Source organism: Pseudochaenichthys georgianus, chromosome 4, assembly GCF_902827115.2.
Source record: "Pseudochaenichthys georgianus chromosome 4, fPseGeo1.2, whole genome shotgun sequence".
NCBI lineage: Eukaryota > Metazoa > Chordata > Actinopteri > Perciformes > Channichthyidae > Pseudochaenichthys > Pseudochaenichthys georgianus.
The window spans coordinates 5,961,546-5,979,861 of NC_047506.1; the positions used below are offsets into that span (position 1 = coordinate 5,961,546).

The 18,316-nt window shown below is 39.7% G+C and overlaps 1 protein-coding gene across 2 annotated transcripts; it reads right to left on the reverse strand.

Moving 5' to 3' along the window:
- Positions 1 to 831: 831 nt before the first annotated feature.
- Positions 832 to 17,794, reverse strand: sh3gl1b (SH3-domain GRB2-like 1b). Of its 2 annotated transcripts, XM_034080814.2 has the most exons (10): positions 17,402 to 17,794; positions 12,229 to 12,297; positions 11,430 to 11,502; positions 10,875 to 11,018; positions 10,191 to 10,324; positions 9,940 to 10,098; positions 6,073 to 6,176; positions 5,792 to 5,925; positions 5,164 to 5,211; positions 832 to 3,890 (listed from the first exon to the last, which is right to left on the reverse strand). In XM_034080814.2, the coding sequence occupies exons 1-10, from the start codon at positions 17,444 to 17,446 to the stop codon at positions 3,697 to 3,699; spliced, it is 1,104 nt and encodes a 367-aa protein (XP_033936705.1). In that variant the 5' UTR covers positions 17,447 to 17,794; the 3' UTR covers positions 832 to 3,696. The 2 variants fall into 2 exon arrangements, with proteins under 2 accessions (XP_033936705.1, XP_033936706.1); XM_034080815.2 differs by lacking the exon at positions 5,164 to 5,211.
- Between the last annotated feature and the right edge of the window lie 522 nt (positions 17,795 to 18,316).

Here is an 18,316-nt window from a genome sequence, read left to right on the forward strand (position 1 = left end):
GCATAGGTCTCAGATATATACAAATATATAAAAAACATGTCTATGAAGTGTTTTGCTCAAAATACCAAACAGATCACCCATTCTAGCCTTGCCTCATATCCCTCTATTTCACTTCCTGTTTCAAAAGTGCTGATTTGGGGTTTAAAGCTTTAAAAAAATAAATAATTGATACATAAAAAAAGGGGGGGGGGGCTGAGCTCATGCGGGAGACTCTACCGGCAGATACTGCGGTGCCATATCATGGATTACTTCTGAAACAGTCTGGAGCTCAAAGGCTTTCTCTCTTGCCGGTTATACCACAAGGGGAGTTCCTTTTTATTTCCTGCTTCTTCACACATATGCTCTCCAGTACAGGTTAGCTCTGAGTGTTAGCGATGCTAATGTAAACATGCACCGACCATATTACGTCCAAAACAGTCGGGCATTGTTTCTGATAGGGCCGTGGGGGTAAAGACAGCCTACATTTCCGACATTACGTCATATCGGACGCAAATCTGGATCAGCTCCGTTGTAGCCCCGTTTTTAGAAAAGAGAGAGGGTATTATTTTCTGGCGCTGCGTGAGTTCCCTGACACACCGGGGACACATATTTACTGTATGTATAAGACATCAAAAAGTGCATTTTGCATGATAGGCCCCTTTAAACTATGCCAGCTGTTATATGAGACATCTTCAGTTTTTTAAAATTAAAGTTTGGGCATTAACATTTGACCAACCCAGCATCCAATAATAGTAAATTATTTCAAACCTCCTAGTGAATATATGTATACAATACTAATTCACAGCCAGCCATAATGGTGTCAAAACTTCCCGATTGATATGCAACAATAAATACATTTTTATTTTTTCTTTATTGTAAGAAGGGTTGGGGCAGGACAAGAAAGGAGCACGTACAAATACTTTGATAATAAAAGACAATATTGCTGTTAAATTCTGTACTCATACCGACAGGGAAAAGGCAACTTAAAGGTGGGGTAGGTACGTTTGAGAAACCGGCTCGAGAAACACTTGTTTGTTATATTCCATGGAATGCTCTTAACATCCCGATAGCAATGAATATCTCAAGTGCTTTGACCAAAAAATGTCATCTGTGGAAGCCGTAGCGCTGTAAAAAGCACGACCAATAATTTTAGCCGGCCCGGCTAAAGTAACTGGATGGCCTACCTGCCTGTCAGCCTTCCATCTGTGCACAAACTTATCTCGTGCCCTCATTGGTCATGTGCGTGTTCGTGTGTGTTGGAGGAGGGGCTCTGTAAGGAAGTGGCAGATTTCTTCCGGCTGTGTATTTTCAAATTCTAGCGCACTCGAGCTGGTTTCTCCAAAATTACCTACCCCACCTTTAAATCTAAAGACATACATTTACAAGCTGTAATACAGGACTACATGCAAAGATTAATTTAAATGTTTTTAAGGGCTTGTATATAAAAAATAATACTATAGAGAGCCAGAATGATTTAACGCTGTTCAAACGAGCATTTAAGACTGTTTAAACAAATGCATAGCCCTTAAAAAAAAGAATCAGAGGGACATTTTATCCAAACATGGATTCAAATCTATAAAAAAGAAGCAGTTTCCGCTGATAGACCTCACATTAGTCCAAACAACACGTGTCCAGGAAACGGCCTGTAGTGTTACAAATGTGCAGAAATGAGCACACATGCATTTCATCTTTACACAGGAAAGTGCCAACGGCTAGAAATAAAAAGTAGAAAAAGAAATCTTGACCTTGTTCTTTAGGAGCTAGGTTAGGTTTTGGTTGCTGGGTTAGTTGTGGTACTTTCCCCTCCTTTCTTTTCCAAAAGGCACGAAAACAAAGCTATCAAGGACTTTGTGATAACAGTGAGACCCAGACAGCACCTCGTAGTCCTTTACCCTGAACTTGATACAAGCATTGAAATGTAGTAAGAACACAGATGTAAACATATTAGACAAGGACCAAACCGAGGAGTGGGGGAAGTGTTTGCCTGCGCGGAGTGATGGACAAACAGATTAGAAGAAGGGACACAAACAGTGAGGAGCACTCATTTGTCATTCACAATTTAAACTTCTTTTTCATTCTCAGCTTGACCAACGACACGCATTTCGATTCATTCAACAAACGTTCTCCAAATATAGTCAAAATTGACGATAATTTTTCCCTTGATGTTTTCCCTTTCACTCCAGGTCGTTCCCTCATAATGTACAGTGTGTGTGGGATTAGATTCTGCAGGTGTGGTTAAATCCAGAGCAAGAAACCAGCCTCGTCTCCATAGATTAACTAAACAGAAACGTCTTCTGTACATCAGCCCAACGTACTGACAAATACATCTAATTTGAGCCATTGTCCATCACAGGATCACACGGTCAGAGTAAGCAACGAAGCACAGGTGAGTTTCACATTATCAAAGACAAAGACAGGAAATAGTGGGACACTAAGTGATGAATATGAGAGGCTGACCAGCAGCGTCATCGATATTCAGGCGCATAAAACGGATCAACAGACCAATATAAGAAAAAAAAAGACTGAACATGCTGAGACAAACGGGTCCAAAACTAAAAGAATATATGGCTATCGTACAGAATACTTTTTAGCAAACGGGCACGATATGTTTCTATTGCATTTTATAAAGACTTTTTGGCTCTGTCTCTTCTATCGAACAGACTAGCAGACAACCACGAAACAAATAATCATTCTGCATCTCTAGACGACGAACACACGCCTGCCTCGAGTGACAAAAAGGTGCAACGTCTGCATTTAAACTTTGGGTCGGTGTGTAATGCTGGAGTAAGTCTGTCACACACATGTCAATCTCATTTTAGGACCAAGGTGCAATTACAACATGTTCGCACATATTCAGTAAGCAGGTCTACTTTTAAAACTGTTGTAGTAAGTTGATACTACAGAAACAAAACACTGAAATAAAATAAGGACACCACTCTTTCAGGCCTCTTGTCCTCTGAAGCTATTATCAGGAAATAGCTTTGACTTTGATCTTTAAAAAGGGCTTAACAAATAGGCCCAATCCTGATAGTTGTCAAATCACAAATGTGAGACCAATTTCTTCTTGTTTCTCATAAACAAATTCAATGTGTGTGCTAGATAAACACAACATCTAGCTGTGTGTGGTTCCATTTTAGTTTAGGTAAAAGCAATACTTCATCTCACCAGCAGGTGGCATCAAGACATGAACTCCAGGCCAGAAGGGACAAAAATACATGTTTCATTATTGAAATGAGGATAACATTCAGTCAACAAACAACTGGTATGTACTGTCTGAAAACGGCCTGTTGGGTTGGTTACTAACCTGAGACTGCAGGCACGTAACAAAAGGATGCTGTGAATGCATCACCTCGTCGTCATCACCTGATTTTATACAGTCATCTTTATGATATCACTAATTTGTGGTAAAAAGACAAATAATTCTTAGAAATGCGTCATCAGTTAGTCCTCAGGAAATGTTTCTGACTGCCAGGAAATGCGTGATGACATTTTGTGTCCATCTCAGACCCGTTTACCTTTGTGTGGCACAGGTTTGAATCCTGGTCTGGGCTTTGAATTGTGACTCTCCAGGACTCCAGATGACAAAAAAGTGCTCATCTGTGATGGCGACGTTGGAGCTGAAGGTGAAAATGAATATTCTGCGGACCGTCCCTTGGATTCGCTTTCCTTCCTCTGCCCTCCTCCTCTTCATCAGTCTCCTCCTTATCTCGTTTTACATTAGTGTGGCAACGGGACGAGGACATCGACGTAGTTGAGAGGGAAGAACCCCGACAGGTTGTTCAGCATACCCTCGTACCAGTTCTCGTCGATCTGATTGGTCAGGGTGATGATATCGCCCTCTCGGAAGCCCAGCTCTCCCTCGTTCTCTGGATCAAAGTCGTACAGCGCCTTACAGCTCGGCTGCTCGGGGGCTGAGGAAACCAGGTGGAGAAATTACAAAATGAGGGTCAAATGAGAAAAACTCCTAAAAATACAGAATATCAAATTATTTAGTCAAATATATAATATTAGATTTTCCTAATATTGCCAGCTCTAAGCCGCAGCAGAACGTTTTCAGGAAAAAGGTTGTCACATTGCTCACGTTAAAGGGGCCATATACTGCTTACTGGGTGTGTTATATAGGTTTTAGTGCATTCAGAACAACTTCAACACAAAGCAATGCACAAAGTTAAAACTTCCTCTGACTCCACATTACATGTCACTTGTTAGACGCTTTTATCCAAAGCGACTTACAAACTCAGTACTGTGGACACTCCCCACAGGAGCCATTTGGGGTGAAGTGTCTCAGGGACACAACGACTTGCTGACTGCAGTGGGACTCAAACTTGCTACCTCCTAATTCGAAGTCCAGCACACTAACCACTGAGCCACAGCCTCCACGTTTCTGTATTTGACTGCCTGTCGTTTCCTCAATCTATCCCTTTCACTGCGACCTCACCAGAAGAGTCACAGACACACACAGCCTTTTTTGTCTCCAAACAATTTTCTCATTGTGTCCAGTTCACCCCAGACTGCAGTGCCGGCTAGAGGCGGGGAAAGCTCTTTCTCTGTGTTCACCCCATACTGTATCAGTTTGCAGGGAAAACAAATGTAAATACGAGAGTGAAGAGAACCAACTCCGAAGCAACTTGAGATCATTCCAAACATTTCTCTAAACGTAGGTCATGTAAGAAGCCCAATAACTGCAGAGTTGTCTATTTAAGCAGTCTGATAAACAGACTAGCTGCTTATTAGCTATAAGCAAACATGACATACATGAGTGATTGTGAGGGGGAATGTATTTGCTCTGAATATAAACACAACAGTTTACATATTATCTTGAGCCAGAAAATAGGGGAAGAAAAGGGTAGTTTGGAATTTTTTGAATGAACTAGATCCTGACTGTTCTTAGGATTTGTTAAAGGGCTGCATGTTTAAATTAATTTTGGACGGAGTCAGTGGAATGTGTAAATGCTTTTAGTAAGTCAGGCTGCAGTATCTGAAGAACAAGATGTGAAAAGCATACAAAACCTCTTTCATGCAGTGAAAGTAAACGTGCACCACAAACCACCAATGATGTGTTGAACCTGTGAGAAGCAACTTGTATCCTACTTCCTACATTTCACACCAGAAGCTGTACAAACACACTGGACCGTTTCACAAGAATTGTGAAAAAAAACCGTCGTCCCACATATTGTGACTCACACAGTCTGAGCTTCCGAAAGGACAATGCGGCCGAGTGAAAAGAAGGCTCTGATGATATCACAGGAAAGAGGAACAAGGTCAGTTGGAGAAAGGCCATATGACAGGGGACAAGGCAGGACACACGCTCACACACTCACACACTCACCCCCAACAGACGTCAATTTTCGTACATTTTCTCATGAAAAATGCATTTGATTGAGAGTAAAGAATTCAGCCTTGACTCAATAACACAACAGGAGAAATGTGATTAACATATTTGCGCTCAGTGGCACCGATTGGTTGGAGGTCTCGAGCAATGCTGAGTTTTATTCCAGTGAAGCTTCTGTTAGAATTCGTAGGAGTGTGTTCGTCGCAGGCACGCTGCTTTGGCCGAGTCCATCTTGTGTTTGTGGAGAAACAGCTGGAGGTTTTATTGCCATTGGAACTCTGGTAATCGGCTCTTTTTCCACACATGCTGTTCTGCCTTTTTGTGTGGCTCCGACTCATTTCAAGGAGAAAATCATCGCCAAGAAAGAGAGCTTATTTTGATCTTTGTTTTGTCATGATCTGCTCTCAAAGTTTTCATAGTAAAAACATTATCTTTGTTTTGGGCCTCACAAAAACAAAGAGCCCATCCGCAGTTTCTTACCTGAATTGCGGGAAGGTGGGGGGGCCACTGAAGTGGAGAATCCGCCATTTGATTGGTTGTCTTCTCCGAAATCATAGATGGGTTTGGGTTTAGGTGTGTATTCACGTCTTGGGCGAGACTGAGCATCACTCATCCTAATCAAGAAGATACGTTGATTTTACATTTGAAAAGCGTCAAAATAAATACAAAGCTATGTTCCCAGATACCATGACTTGAAAAGCTCCAAGGCTGCACACTCGGATGTATTTCATATTGTGCTGGTCTTTGTGTCTTTACTGCACCTGTCTCTGAGTTTGTCAGAAAGCTCCTCCAGCACCTGCACGGCCTGCCTGTGGTACTGCAGCTGGGACTCCACCAGGGAGGAGAGCTGGCTCACCTGCTCTATCTGCACACACACACACACACACACACACACACACACACACACACACACACACACACACACACACACACACACACACACACACACACACCACACACACACACACACACACACACACACACACACACACACACACACACACACACACACACACACACACACACACACACACACACACACACACACACACACACACACACACACACACACACACACACACACACACACACACACACACACACACGATAATCAGAGACACTCTGCTTAGGTTACTGTTTTTGTCATTCCAGTGAATTTTCTTCTGTATCTTTTGATAAACAGCACATTTCACGAAGGCTGCAGTGTACAGCACTTCAATGTGATCAATCTTAACTCATGTTCAACTTTAAGGAACATTCATCCATATCTCGCCAGTTAGTAAATCTGGATTTCAGAATATTTTCTTAAAAGTATCATTCACGCTAGGGCTGCTCAATTAAATCGTATTTTAATCGCAATTACGATTTTAGCTTGCAACGATTATGAAAACAACATAATCGAAATAAAACGATTATTTATTTTTATTTATTTATGTTTTATTAATTTTTGTATTGGTTTTTCAGTTGAATTATACTTAAAGTTCAGGGTAATCAACTGTTCAAAACATACAGTTAAAGGTGGGGTAGGTAAGTTTGAGAAACCGGCTTGAGATACACTTTTTGTTATATTCCATGGAATGCTCTTAACATCCCGATAGCAATGAATATCTGAAGTGCTTTGACAAAAAATCCATAAAAAATGTCATCTGTGGAAGCCGTAGTGCTGTAAAAAGCACGACCAATCATTTTCACCGGCCCGGCTAAAATAACTGGATGGCCGACCTTCCTGTCAGCCTTCCATCTGTGCACTAACTTATCTCGCAGATTTCTTCCGGCTGTGTGTTTTCAAATGATAGCGCACTCGAGCTGGTTTCTCCAAAATGACCGACCCCACCTTTAACATTTTTTTTCTTCAATAAATGGATGTTTTCAAAGTAAATGGATAATTGTTTTTAATAATCGAGATTATGATTTTTTTTTTGTGAAATCTATTTCCGTGAAAGGTGGTATAATAAGTAAGGGATAATGTGCTGCGACGCGGTCATTATGGGGAAAAGAACACCGACAGGCTGATCAGGAGCCCGACGCGAAGCGGAGGGATCTAGATCGGCATGAAGGTGTTCTTTTCCCCATAATGACCAAGTCGCTGCACATTATCCCGCTTATTACATGGCCACATTCTCAACAAAGTAACGTTATGACTCCCAATATTAATTGAAATGCTTTTATGGATTTAGAAAATGATTTTATTGATTTAAAAAATAGTTGTATGTATTGATTTAAATTGACATGCATCCGCGAAGAAAAATAGTCCGTTGTTACTGTTTGAACTAACGTAGCAACGGCAGGAACTGCTTCGATAGCGTTTTTGAGGAGCTTTTTGATTACAGATTTGAAAACATCGCTCCTTGCTTTAAAAGTAGCACAATTCATGATGTCAAACCTTGGAAAGTATCTAGATATCCCTGCCCTAATGACAAAGTAACTGGCAAGTGAATATGTGTCGCCGTTTGATGTCTATGTCTGGACCGCTGCGTAAAAAGGAGGGTTTCTGCCCGTTACTTCTCCGCAGTTTTTCTTGTCCCAGTTCCAAAAGCAAACTGCATGCAGTTCGGCCCAACTGTATACAGTTCAATCGACCGGACTTCTTTCTGAAGATGTGAGCGTCCTTAACAACGGTCAATAAGTCCTTGACAGCGGTCTGTCTGTTCGGTATTAACAACGTGTCACGTATTCTGAATTGACCAATCAGAATCGAGTATTCAACTAAGCCATGTAATAATGTGTAATAATACATAGTGTGTAATAATACATGTTAAAGTGTGTAATAATACATGTTAATAGTGTGTAATAATACATGTTAAAGTGTGTAATAATACATGTTAGTGTGTAATAATACATGTTAATAGTGTGTAATAATACATGTTAAAGTGTGTAATAATACATGTTAAAGTGTGTAATAATACATGTTAGTGTGTAATAATACATAGTGTGTAATAATACATGTTAATAGTGTGTAATAATACATGTTAATAGTGTGTAGTAATACATAGTGTGTAATAATACATGTTAATAGTGTGTAATAATACATGTTAGTGTGTAATAATACATGTTAATAGTGTGTAATAATACATGTTAGTGTGTAATAATACATGTTAATAGTGTGTAATAATACATGTTAGTGTGTAATAATACATAGTGTGTAATAATACATAGTGTGTAATAATACATGTTAATAGTGTGTAGTAATACATGTTAATAGTGTGTAGTAATACATGTTTATATTGTGTAATAATACATGTTAGTGTGTAATAATACATGTTTATATTGTGTAATAATACATGTTAGTGTGTAATAATACATGTTAGTGTGTAATAATACATGTTGGTGTGTAATAATACATGTTAATAGTGTGTAATAATACATGTTAATAGTGTGTAATAATACATGTTAATAGTGTGTAATAATACATGTTTATAGTGTGTAATAATACATGTTTATAGTGTGTAATAATACATGTTTATAGTGTGTAATAATACATGTTAATAGTGTGTAATAATACATGTTAGTGTGTAATAATACATGTTAATAGTGTGTAATAATACATGTTTATATTGTGTAATAATACATGTTAGTGTGTAATAATACATAGTGTGTAATAATACATGTTAAAGTGTGTAATAATACATGTTAATAGTGTGTAATAATACATGTTAGTGTGTAATAATACATGTTAATAGTGTGTAATAATACATGTTAATAGTGTGTAATAATACATGTTAATAGTGTGTAATAATACATGTTAGGTAAGGGATAATGTGCTGCGACGCGGTCATTATGGGGAAAAGAACACCGACAGGCTGATCAGGAGCCCGACGCGAAGCGGAGGGATCTAGATCGGCATGAAGGTGTTCTTTTCCCCATAATGACCAAGTCGCTGCACATTATCCCGCTTATTACATGGCCACATTCTCAACAAAGTAACGTTATGACTCCCAATATTAATTGAAATGCTTTTATGGATTTAGAAAATGATTTTATTGATTTAAAAAATAGTTGTATGTATTGATTTAAATTGACATGCATCCGCGAAGAAAAATAGTCCGTTGTTACTGTTTGAACTAACGTAGCAACGGCAGGCTTCGATAGCGTTTTTGAGGAGCTTTTTGATTACAGATTTGAAAACATCGCTCCTTGCTTTAAAAGTAGCACAATTCATGATGTCAAACATTGGAAAGTATCTAGATATCCCTGCCCTAATGACAAAGTAACTGGCAAGTGAATATGTGTCGCCGTTTGATGTCTATGTCTGGACCGCTGCGTAAAAAGGAGGGTTTCTGCCCGTTACTTCTCCGCAGTTTTTCTTGTCCCAGTTCCAAAAGCAAACTGCATGCAGTTCGGCCCAACTGTATACAGTTCAATCGACCGGACTTCTTTCTGAAGATGTGAGCGTCCTTAACAACGGTCAATAAGTCCTTGACAGCGGTCTGTCTGTTCGGTATTAACAACGTGTCACGTGTTCTGAATTGACCAATCAGAATCGAGTATTCAACTAAGCCATGTAATAAATAAACGTATTATTATTATTATTATTTAACGATGGATTGCATAGAGGAAGAATCAAGTTTAAAATAATGACTCAGGAAAGACTAACACAACAACCTAAACGGTATTAAATCAGTCCTCACGTCAGTCTCCAGCAGGTTGTACATGCTCGTCTCAGCCACTTCCTTTGACTCGTGAAACTTCTCTAAGGCCTGCCGCAACTCCTCGTCTGGAATCTTGCCCTGACGTTTTTTCTTGTAATCGTAGTCCAAGCGGCGTCCTTCCAGCTTCTTCAGGTGATGCTGACATGGTAAGAGGAGGAGGCACAAAAGTCATCACTATCTTGCCATTAAATTCAATCTGACAATATGAAGAATGTATGCTGTTATTATACCTGTATCTCTCTGAGGTCTTTGTCGCAGAGCCCTTGCAACGGGTCAATGAAGTTCTGTTTGACATCGATATCTAGGGAGTCTTTAACTTCTGCCATTCTCTTCATGGACTCTCCAACATCCACTAGTGCTCCGCCTGAGCCACACACAGAGATGACTAGCTCAGTGACATACTACATTCATATTCCACTTCCACAGAATCAAATCACCATCAGACCACACATAAAGTTACAGATAGCATCCAACAAAACCACACACACAATACTTAAAAGAGTCAAAAAGCATTTTGAAGCACTGTTATCCGTGAGTGTGCAATCTATCGGTCGGTCACACACACACACACACACACACACACACACACACACACACACACACACACACACACACACACACACACACACACACACACACACACACACACACACACACACACACACACACACACACACACACACACACACACACACACACACACACACACACACACACACACACACACACACACACACACACACACACACACACACACACACACACACACACACACACACACACACACACACACACACACACACACACACACACACACACACACACACACACACACACACACACACACACACACACACACACACACACACACACACACACACACACACACACACACACACACACACACACCTTACCAAAGTTAGTGTCCTCTCCGAGATCCCGTCCATACTTGCCCATACATTCCCCGAGCAGCCCCTCGGCCTGGGGGTAGCCCGGGTTCTTCACCTGGCCGCGGATCTTCGACATGGTGTTCAACATGGACAGTTTGGCCCGTGATGCTGCGGAAGGGATGTTGAATAAATATCATCACATAGTTTAAACTTGAGACGCACTGATCGACCCGCTACCGGTCAACACAGGCTGTTTGTCAGATGGTTTTTGCACGTCAAATGTACATGCATGGGGCGCGTGATTATTGCATGGTTCTAACAGAGTGGCACAGACAAAAAATCCCAGCACGCGCTTTCAAATCATTTTGTAGTGTGGAATGATGGCAATAATGATGCGTGGGTCGTACTAACTACCTAGAAAAAGGGGGTCAGCGGGTCAAAAAAGGGACAAAGCATCGCTTCAAACATTACGAGTGACAGTCCACAGTCTTAATTTTCTTTCCATATCTCGTTGTCTCCCTCTCAAACAGAAAACACAAACAGTCTAAATAATGGAATGGACACCGGGTTTCTTCTCACCTGGGTTGGGCTGAAGGTACTCTGACGTTTTGGAGATTACCTCCACTACTGCTTTACTGGTCACATCTACTTTCTACGAAACACAGCAAACACACATACATCACACGTGTACAGCAGAGCTACTGTAACCACACAGCTACACCTAAGTAGAGACAGGCACCACTGAATGCTCATTGGATCAGACAGGAAGTTTAAAGTATTCAAAAATGAGTCATTTTCATTCTCATCAAATTTCGATACCGTACAAGTTAAGTATATTATGGACATAACATAACAACTTGCTGTCTGAAGCCTGAGAGCCGGAGGCTTAGCACTCTTAATATCTTTTATATTAGATGTATTCCTGTTTTGGATGATAAACTAAATCAAAAATGTTATCCAAGACTGCAAACCGTAAAGATGTGCATTACCAGTTAAGCCGGCAGTTATTTTCTGGATTAAACAATAACAAATGTGGTCTATAACATTTAAATTCACAGGAGCCTAATGTTATGTCTTCAGAACTGTTTTGTCTACTCAGCAGTCCAAACCCAAAGACAGTCAAAAAACGATCAAACCAGAAGACTAAATAAATCAGCAAATATTCACCTTGTAAAAGTTGTAAAATGTTGCTTGAAAACAAACTGTTGTTTCTGGTGTCATCAACCGTTTGAAGGAGATTTAGCAACGTGTTTTCAACCACCAGAAGACAATGTATTGTTTTGAACGAGGTTTAAACATCAAGAGCAAAGTCCCACAGGCACAGCACTTTGCTTGTTTACTGCGTGTAAACCTAACCATACAAAGATGCCTCTCTTACCCGTTCCAAGTCTCTGAAGTCATCATCTAGTTTGGTTCCTTCTGCACCTCCGACTTTCTCACTTACCAGCTGGAGGGAAACAGAAAGAGAGGGAAAGACAGGAGGAAGGGGGAGAAAAGACACATCACTCGTGAATTAATGCTTTCTAGTTGAGAAGTTCCTTTCTAATTAAAACACATTCACACGCCTGCTTTGTGTAGAACATTTAAAACGGAACTTTTCGCTAAATGTATGTGATCATCGTGTTGTACAAAACCTTCCTCTAACTTAACTCATCAGGTGTCTTTAAGATATGATTTTAGAAGCATATACCAGTGTAGCAAAAGTATATGAACTACAAGAGCTGTGTTGTGTAATTCCTGTTGTTTAGATTTTGCAGGATGAAGAAATGTTGGCCCAGCAAACTGTTGACATGTTGATAAACACAACAGAGATGTTCTGCATGTTAGAAGGCCACAGACACAAGTCTAACAAATTGAAAAACTTTTGTGTGCTTCTTTATTTTGACATCCTCGTCGGCTAATTCCTAAAATTGTGAGCAGGATTCATGCTTCTTCAGAGAAGCCCCTCACAAGGAACTGGAACATGAATGAAACTTGTTCTGGCTTTGAGATGCTTTGACTTCAAGATAGTGAAAACCTTGAGAGCGGTGTCCCTGAGTTGCATGCGTCCATATCTGAGTTTCTCTGGCACACAAAGACAACCCCCAACACAACAAGTTAGATAATTTAAAAAAAGCATGCAACAACAGTCTTTGGTTACAGAGTCACTTGCAGACTTTCTGCAAAGACAAAAGCAAACCACAAGGATACTTGTACTCCGGTGTGTGCCATGTGTCACACCAGGGTGTAATGAATCTGTTTCCATCTGGTGCATTTACGTTTTGAGGGAGGTTGTTACAACCCGGCTTTTAATGGTCAATTGTTTCCCCTTCAGTACTCGCAGGGGGAGCACTGTCTGGACATTCAATTAAAGACCGCAAAAGAGGCCTTGAAAGAGGGATGAGTCATTTTGAAACTTTAACACTTCAGTAAATGTTTCTAGAGTCGTTGATGTGAGAGTACTACTTTCCTTCAAAATACAGTATATTACCATTAAGGGATTCTTTTAGAATCTTTAACAGATTACTTTTTAGACAACTGCATAGTTGTAGGAGCTAGCCTATAAAACACAGGCTAAGTAATGTGTCACATTTGTAACCAACACCTTTATATTTTTGCCAATTGATCAATTGTGGTTAAAAGATGAAGACAACATTTTTCTCTACATTTTCAAATGCAGTCATCTGTGATAGCGCTAAGGCAGTTTGAGTCATTTCCTACAAACTGCTGTTTAGGATGACTGGAATTAGCACTGGGTCTGAGGGAAGTGCTTATGAGTTAGAGTGTGTAATGTAGATTTACATCAAAGCTTTAAGTATACAGATTACATCATTAGGGTGTTTTATCTTTCACCTGTTCTGAGAAACAAAGAAATGAAATACATAATGTTCACTCTGTCCCCAGCAGTGGCTGTTGGGGAATCTCCACAGCTGAGTCTCTGCTGTGTGTGGAAAGCACATGACCGGGGGCCTGGGGGGGCTCAGGTCACAAGTAAAGATACACCCTGCGTCTACTTAACATTTGACTCCCTACATCTGGGGTAGGATTGCAGTGTGCACTCCTACATTTCTACCATCTCATCTTCTCCAACGCCCTAGCCTGTCTTACAAAACGTTTAGGGGTCGGTAACACATTTAATTTATGACAGGTTTTACAGTGTTAATTTAATAAGTCACTAAACTTGAGATATGCATTTTTGCTGACGTTGGATTGGGAAATTGAAGCGGGCAAAGTGATTTGTTAGCCACTTATAAATCTTCTGCAAATGAAAACATCAAGTTCTCATGTGAGTGCATATTGACATGCCCACAGGCTCAAAGGACGGCAGCCCAAACACATCCACACAAAGGTTCTCAACTGGAAGTGTTGGTATAAACACACATAGCTACACAGAGGGATCAGTCTAGAACATGTATCCTTTTCATTATAATAACTAGGTATTTCAGCTACCAGTAGTAGTTTGTTAAATGCTACTACATCATCACAAAACCTAGTTTCAGGTGTTTTTTCACATCACTTGAAGACTGAAAGACCAAGAAAGGTGTTTTACAGTAAATGTGTAGATAGTATACCAGATGAGACGCAAGTGAAAGTCATAAAATGGCAGCCTTGTGTTCATCTATATTGTTGACTTACATAGCATTAAGCACATCAGCTGATAAACATCAGCTGGCAGGGACAAACATTATTTTAAGCTATACTTTTCTTCCACATAAAATACTTGTTTTATTTGTTTAGCATTATGTGCTTTATTGCTATTGTAAAAGCCAATATTTGTAATTTAGAAAATGTAAGTGCAGAACAATAAGGCTAAAATGAAAACATCCTACAGAAACAACATTGTGTCTAGAAAACTGTAAATCAAAACCAGACCAGGGAGGGTGGGTTGAGTTCAAAGCTAGAAATAAAACTACAGATGTTCAACCACAGTGTCTGAGCAACACACACTTCAGAGGAAAAGATGTTCCTGTTATCAGGTATTAAGCATATCAGTGATTGTCAAATTCTGTGTATCTGTACTCATATCTGACCAATGGTTCCTTTATTCTTACTTCACTCAGTAATGCCTGTTGGCGCTTGTACGTTTATATATTTGTCCACCTTCCTGCATCTTAAATTCAAATAGCAACTCTTTCCTTGTTTCTAGTAAATCAGTAAGCCAACAACAACAACAACAACAACAACAACCACCATTTCCTCTTTCACACAGAAGCATGTCACCACAGTATGATGGCTTTATCTAGTTTGAGAGCAATACTTAGTTTCCTCGGTGGGGATTATAATGCAGAGCGATTCTCAGTCATGGGGATTAATCCCAGATAACATGATGCACACTATAGATGAAGTCTGCATTCTGCACCACACTCTCATCTACCTTTCATCAACACATCTGGAACCTACAGATTCAACTGTGTATTAAGACTCAATATAATGAAAATGCCAGAAACGGTTAAGGGCCATTTAGAACTGTTCAGACACACTCCTCCTAACACGAACAATGTATTTCAACTTTTTACCTTGCAATAGTAAAAGTTCAAAAAAGAAAGATAGAAAATAAAGCACTAGATATCGTTATTTACATAATGGCTACTTGGGACTTTGAAATTGGTTGTCTGGTGGGTTTACATTATGTTCTGGTAACTGAACAGTATAATTGGACACCTCTGCACAGCTGTTTTGTGCAGTACACAACTAAAGGCAAGGCCAGCAACAGTGAGGTGTATCTAAAGAGCTTTGAGCTGGTACTTTTTGTGTAAACATAACAATAAATACAATTTTAAATGAGAAATCCACACGTCTACTGGTTCATTGCATCACTTTGCTTCTGGGTCAACCATTACACAATTAGAAACAGATAATTGTGTAATGGTATTATCCCTTAGTTAATGTTTGATGTTACCAATGTGAGCATAACTTCTTTTTTTCCCCAGCTATAACATTAAGCATTTGAGAACCGGAAGACTTCAGCTAAATAAACTGCACAACTATAGCCTAAACTGTCTAACTTAGTTGTCTCCATTCAGGAGTAAAAATCACTCCAGCCGCCACACTTATAAGTTATTGTGTTGTTGTTGATTTAACTGCCCTTTGAGACTGACATTTCAGGTTTCTAAGATTCAGTGTTAGTAATTCTTAGAAAAATAGATAACAGCAAAAGAGAGACAGAAAAGCAGAAAAACAAGGATGTTTGAAGCTACAGGACACAGATATCATTTCCACAGCCAACTTCCTGCATATCTCCAGTGAAGAAAATCCAAGCTATGTCCAGTATTATTGACTCTAGTGGAGTTTTGGCAATAAAATCAGCTGCATTTCAGCGAGATAAAGGGAAAGGACACTATTTCAGCCTCCTTCTCTGCATTAATACTTAGATCACTTTCATGAATCCACTTGATCTCCCACAAACCCCTTTACTGATCTGTTTCATACAGACAACACTACTAACACGACCGCTTCTAAATCATATTATTGTTCCTCATAACTGACCCAACAGGGATCGGAGTCTGTTCCTGACAGGAAGCTAGGGTAGCAACCAAAAGTCTTTCCTGCTTAGATCAGCAGGGGTAGGAAGAAAAAAGAGACTGGAAACAAATATTTTTGAACCGTCCCCGCCCATGACTAAGAGAGCTGGGCAAAATTAAAAACATTCGCACCAAGGTTTAGACACTGAAAGACGGTTTATATTCATATCAGGCCGTGCCATTTCTAACCTATAGGTATTTTAAATGTCTCTTCAATGTGGCCTAGTTATCGATCTGTGTCACTAAACAAAAGACTAAACCAGCTGGAATAGGTAACTTGGTCTTCACTGCAGAGAAGCATTACCAAAACCTTAAGTTTAGGTTACACTAACTCACAAAAGAAAATTATCTTCCTTATAATAAAGAAAACTGTTCACTTCATGTGTCTCTCTAAAACTGCCCCCATTATTGATCTGGGTAACTTAACAAAAGATTATCACAACACTGCTGGACAATAGGTAACTGGGTCCTCACTGCAGAGAAGCATTACCAAAACCTTAAGTTTAGGATACATTAACTCACACAAGTGAATTATCGCTCCCATTATAAAGACAACCGTTGTCTGTTTATAATGCATTACTTGTTACTGTATTGTTATTTTATTCTCAGATCCTGACTCACCCTTGGCAAACAGAGCTAATGTTTACCACAGGATGTGTACTTACTGAATCTGAATTGGTGCACTGCTGGGTACGTTAGCTTTAAAAAAAACACAATATGAAATACCTGTACACAGCTAATAGCACAAAGACGTCCCTTAGCATTAGCTCAAGATAGTTAGTTCAGTTAATGCAAAACATGTCCGAGAGATGCTCATAAAGTTTAAGCTGTGAAAGAACACAAAGTGCCAACTAAAAATAACACTGACATTTAAAACACTGGTACAAAACGTTTCCAATAATGTTAGCTTCCGGGCTGTCACCACACAGTTACAGCTACATTAACAAAGCGTTATTAACAATAGCCAACTATAAAGTGCTAGCTAATAATGCTAACTAAAGCTACCTAGCTACATGACAGTTAGCTAGCTAGAAGAAAAGTTTTGCAAACCTGGCTGGCTTTATAAAACTGCTTCTTGAAGCCCGCTACCGACATCTTGAGCTCCGGCTTTGTCTTCAACTTCCAACGGAGGTGTAATTGGTTTTAACTAAAGTTAGCGTTATAGTTTGTTAGAAAAAAGGGGGCCAGTGCAACAAATAAAAAAATGTTTAGCAGGAATCATAGGACTGCACAGCCGTCACTCCAAGTCGGGACACGCCAACTGACCACGTCAACGTCGAGGATTATTGTTCCCACTGTCACGGAAGATAACGGAGCTAAATTTGCAAAAATACTACGAAATATCGTCCGAAATAATACAAAATCTAAGAGAAACTTGGAAGTTATCCAGGGTATCAAATCTGGACCAGCCACTTTGAAGAAAAATCAGTCTCTCGAGTTTGGATCAGATAGTAGCAGACGGATCTTCCGTTAGTGCACACCGCCCCCTGCTGGATGGAGCAGGAAACCCCGTCTGTCTGCTGCCGGGTTTACAGACCAGATGTTCAAAGCCTCAGGCAACATCAGCATAGAGGTCCTTATACATACTAATGAAATTAACTTTTTTATATATATCTATATCTATATATGATGGCTTAATACATTATCTTACATTACATTTAGCTGACAATTTTATCCAAAGCGACTTAAGTGCAATAAACCATAAACATAGAGTAATTGCTTCACGGAAGTCAAACCATTGTAAGTGCACCATGTCTAACATTCTAGCTGCATATTTAGATACAGACCAGATGTTCACAGCCTCAGGCCACATCAGACTTTGTAATGTCTAAAGAAGAGGTCCTAATTAGCCGAAACAAATTAAATGAGACTGTTTTGTGTTTTTGACTGCTGCAAAACATAGCTAGTTAACTCGCAAGTGTAAAACCGAGCAAAACATGAATCAATTAAACTCCAAGTGCAGGG

Bases quoted from the DNA above. Each gene is read 5' to 3' on its own strand.
- sh3gl1b (XM_034080814.2), bottom strand. From the start codon at position 17,446: ATGTCGGTAGCGGGCTTCAAGAAGCAGTTTTATAAAGCCAGCCAG. The intron at 11,503-12,228 runs GTAAGAGAGGCA...TGTGTTTCGTAG, and splicing joins ACTTCAGAGACTTGGAACGG to AAAGTAGATGTGACCAGTAA. The intron at 10,099-10,190 runs GTATAATAACAG...TTACCATGTCAG, and splicing joins AAGACCTCAGAGAGATACAG to CATCACCTGAAGAAGCTGGA.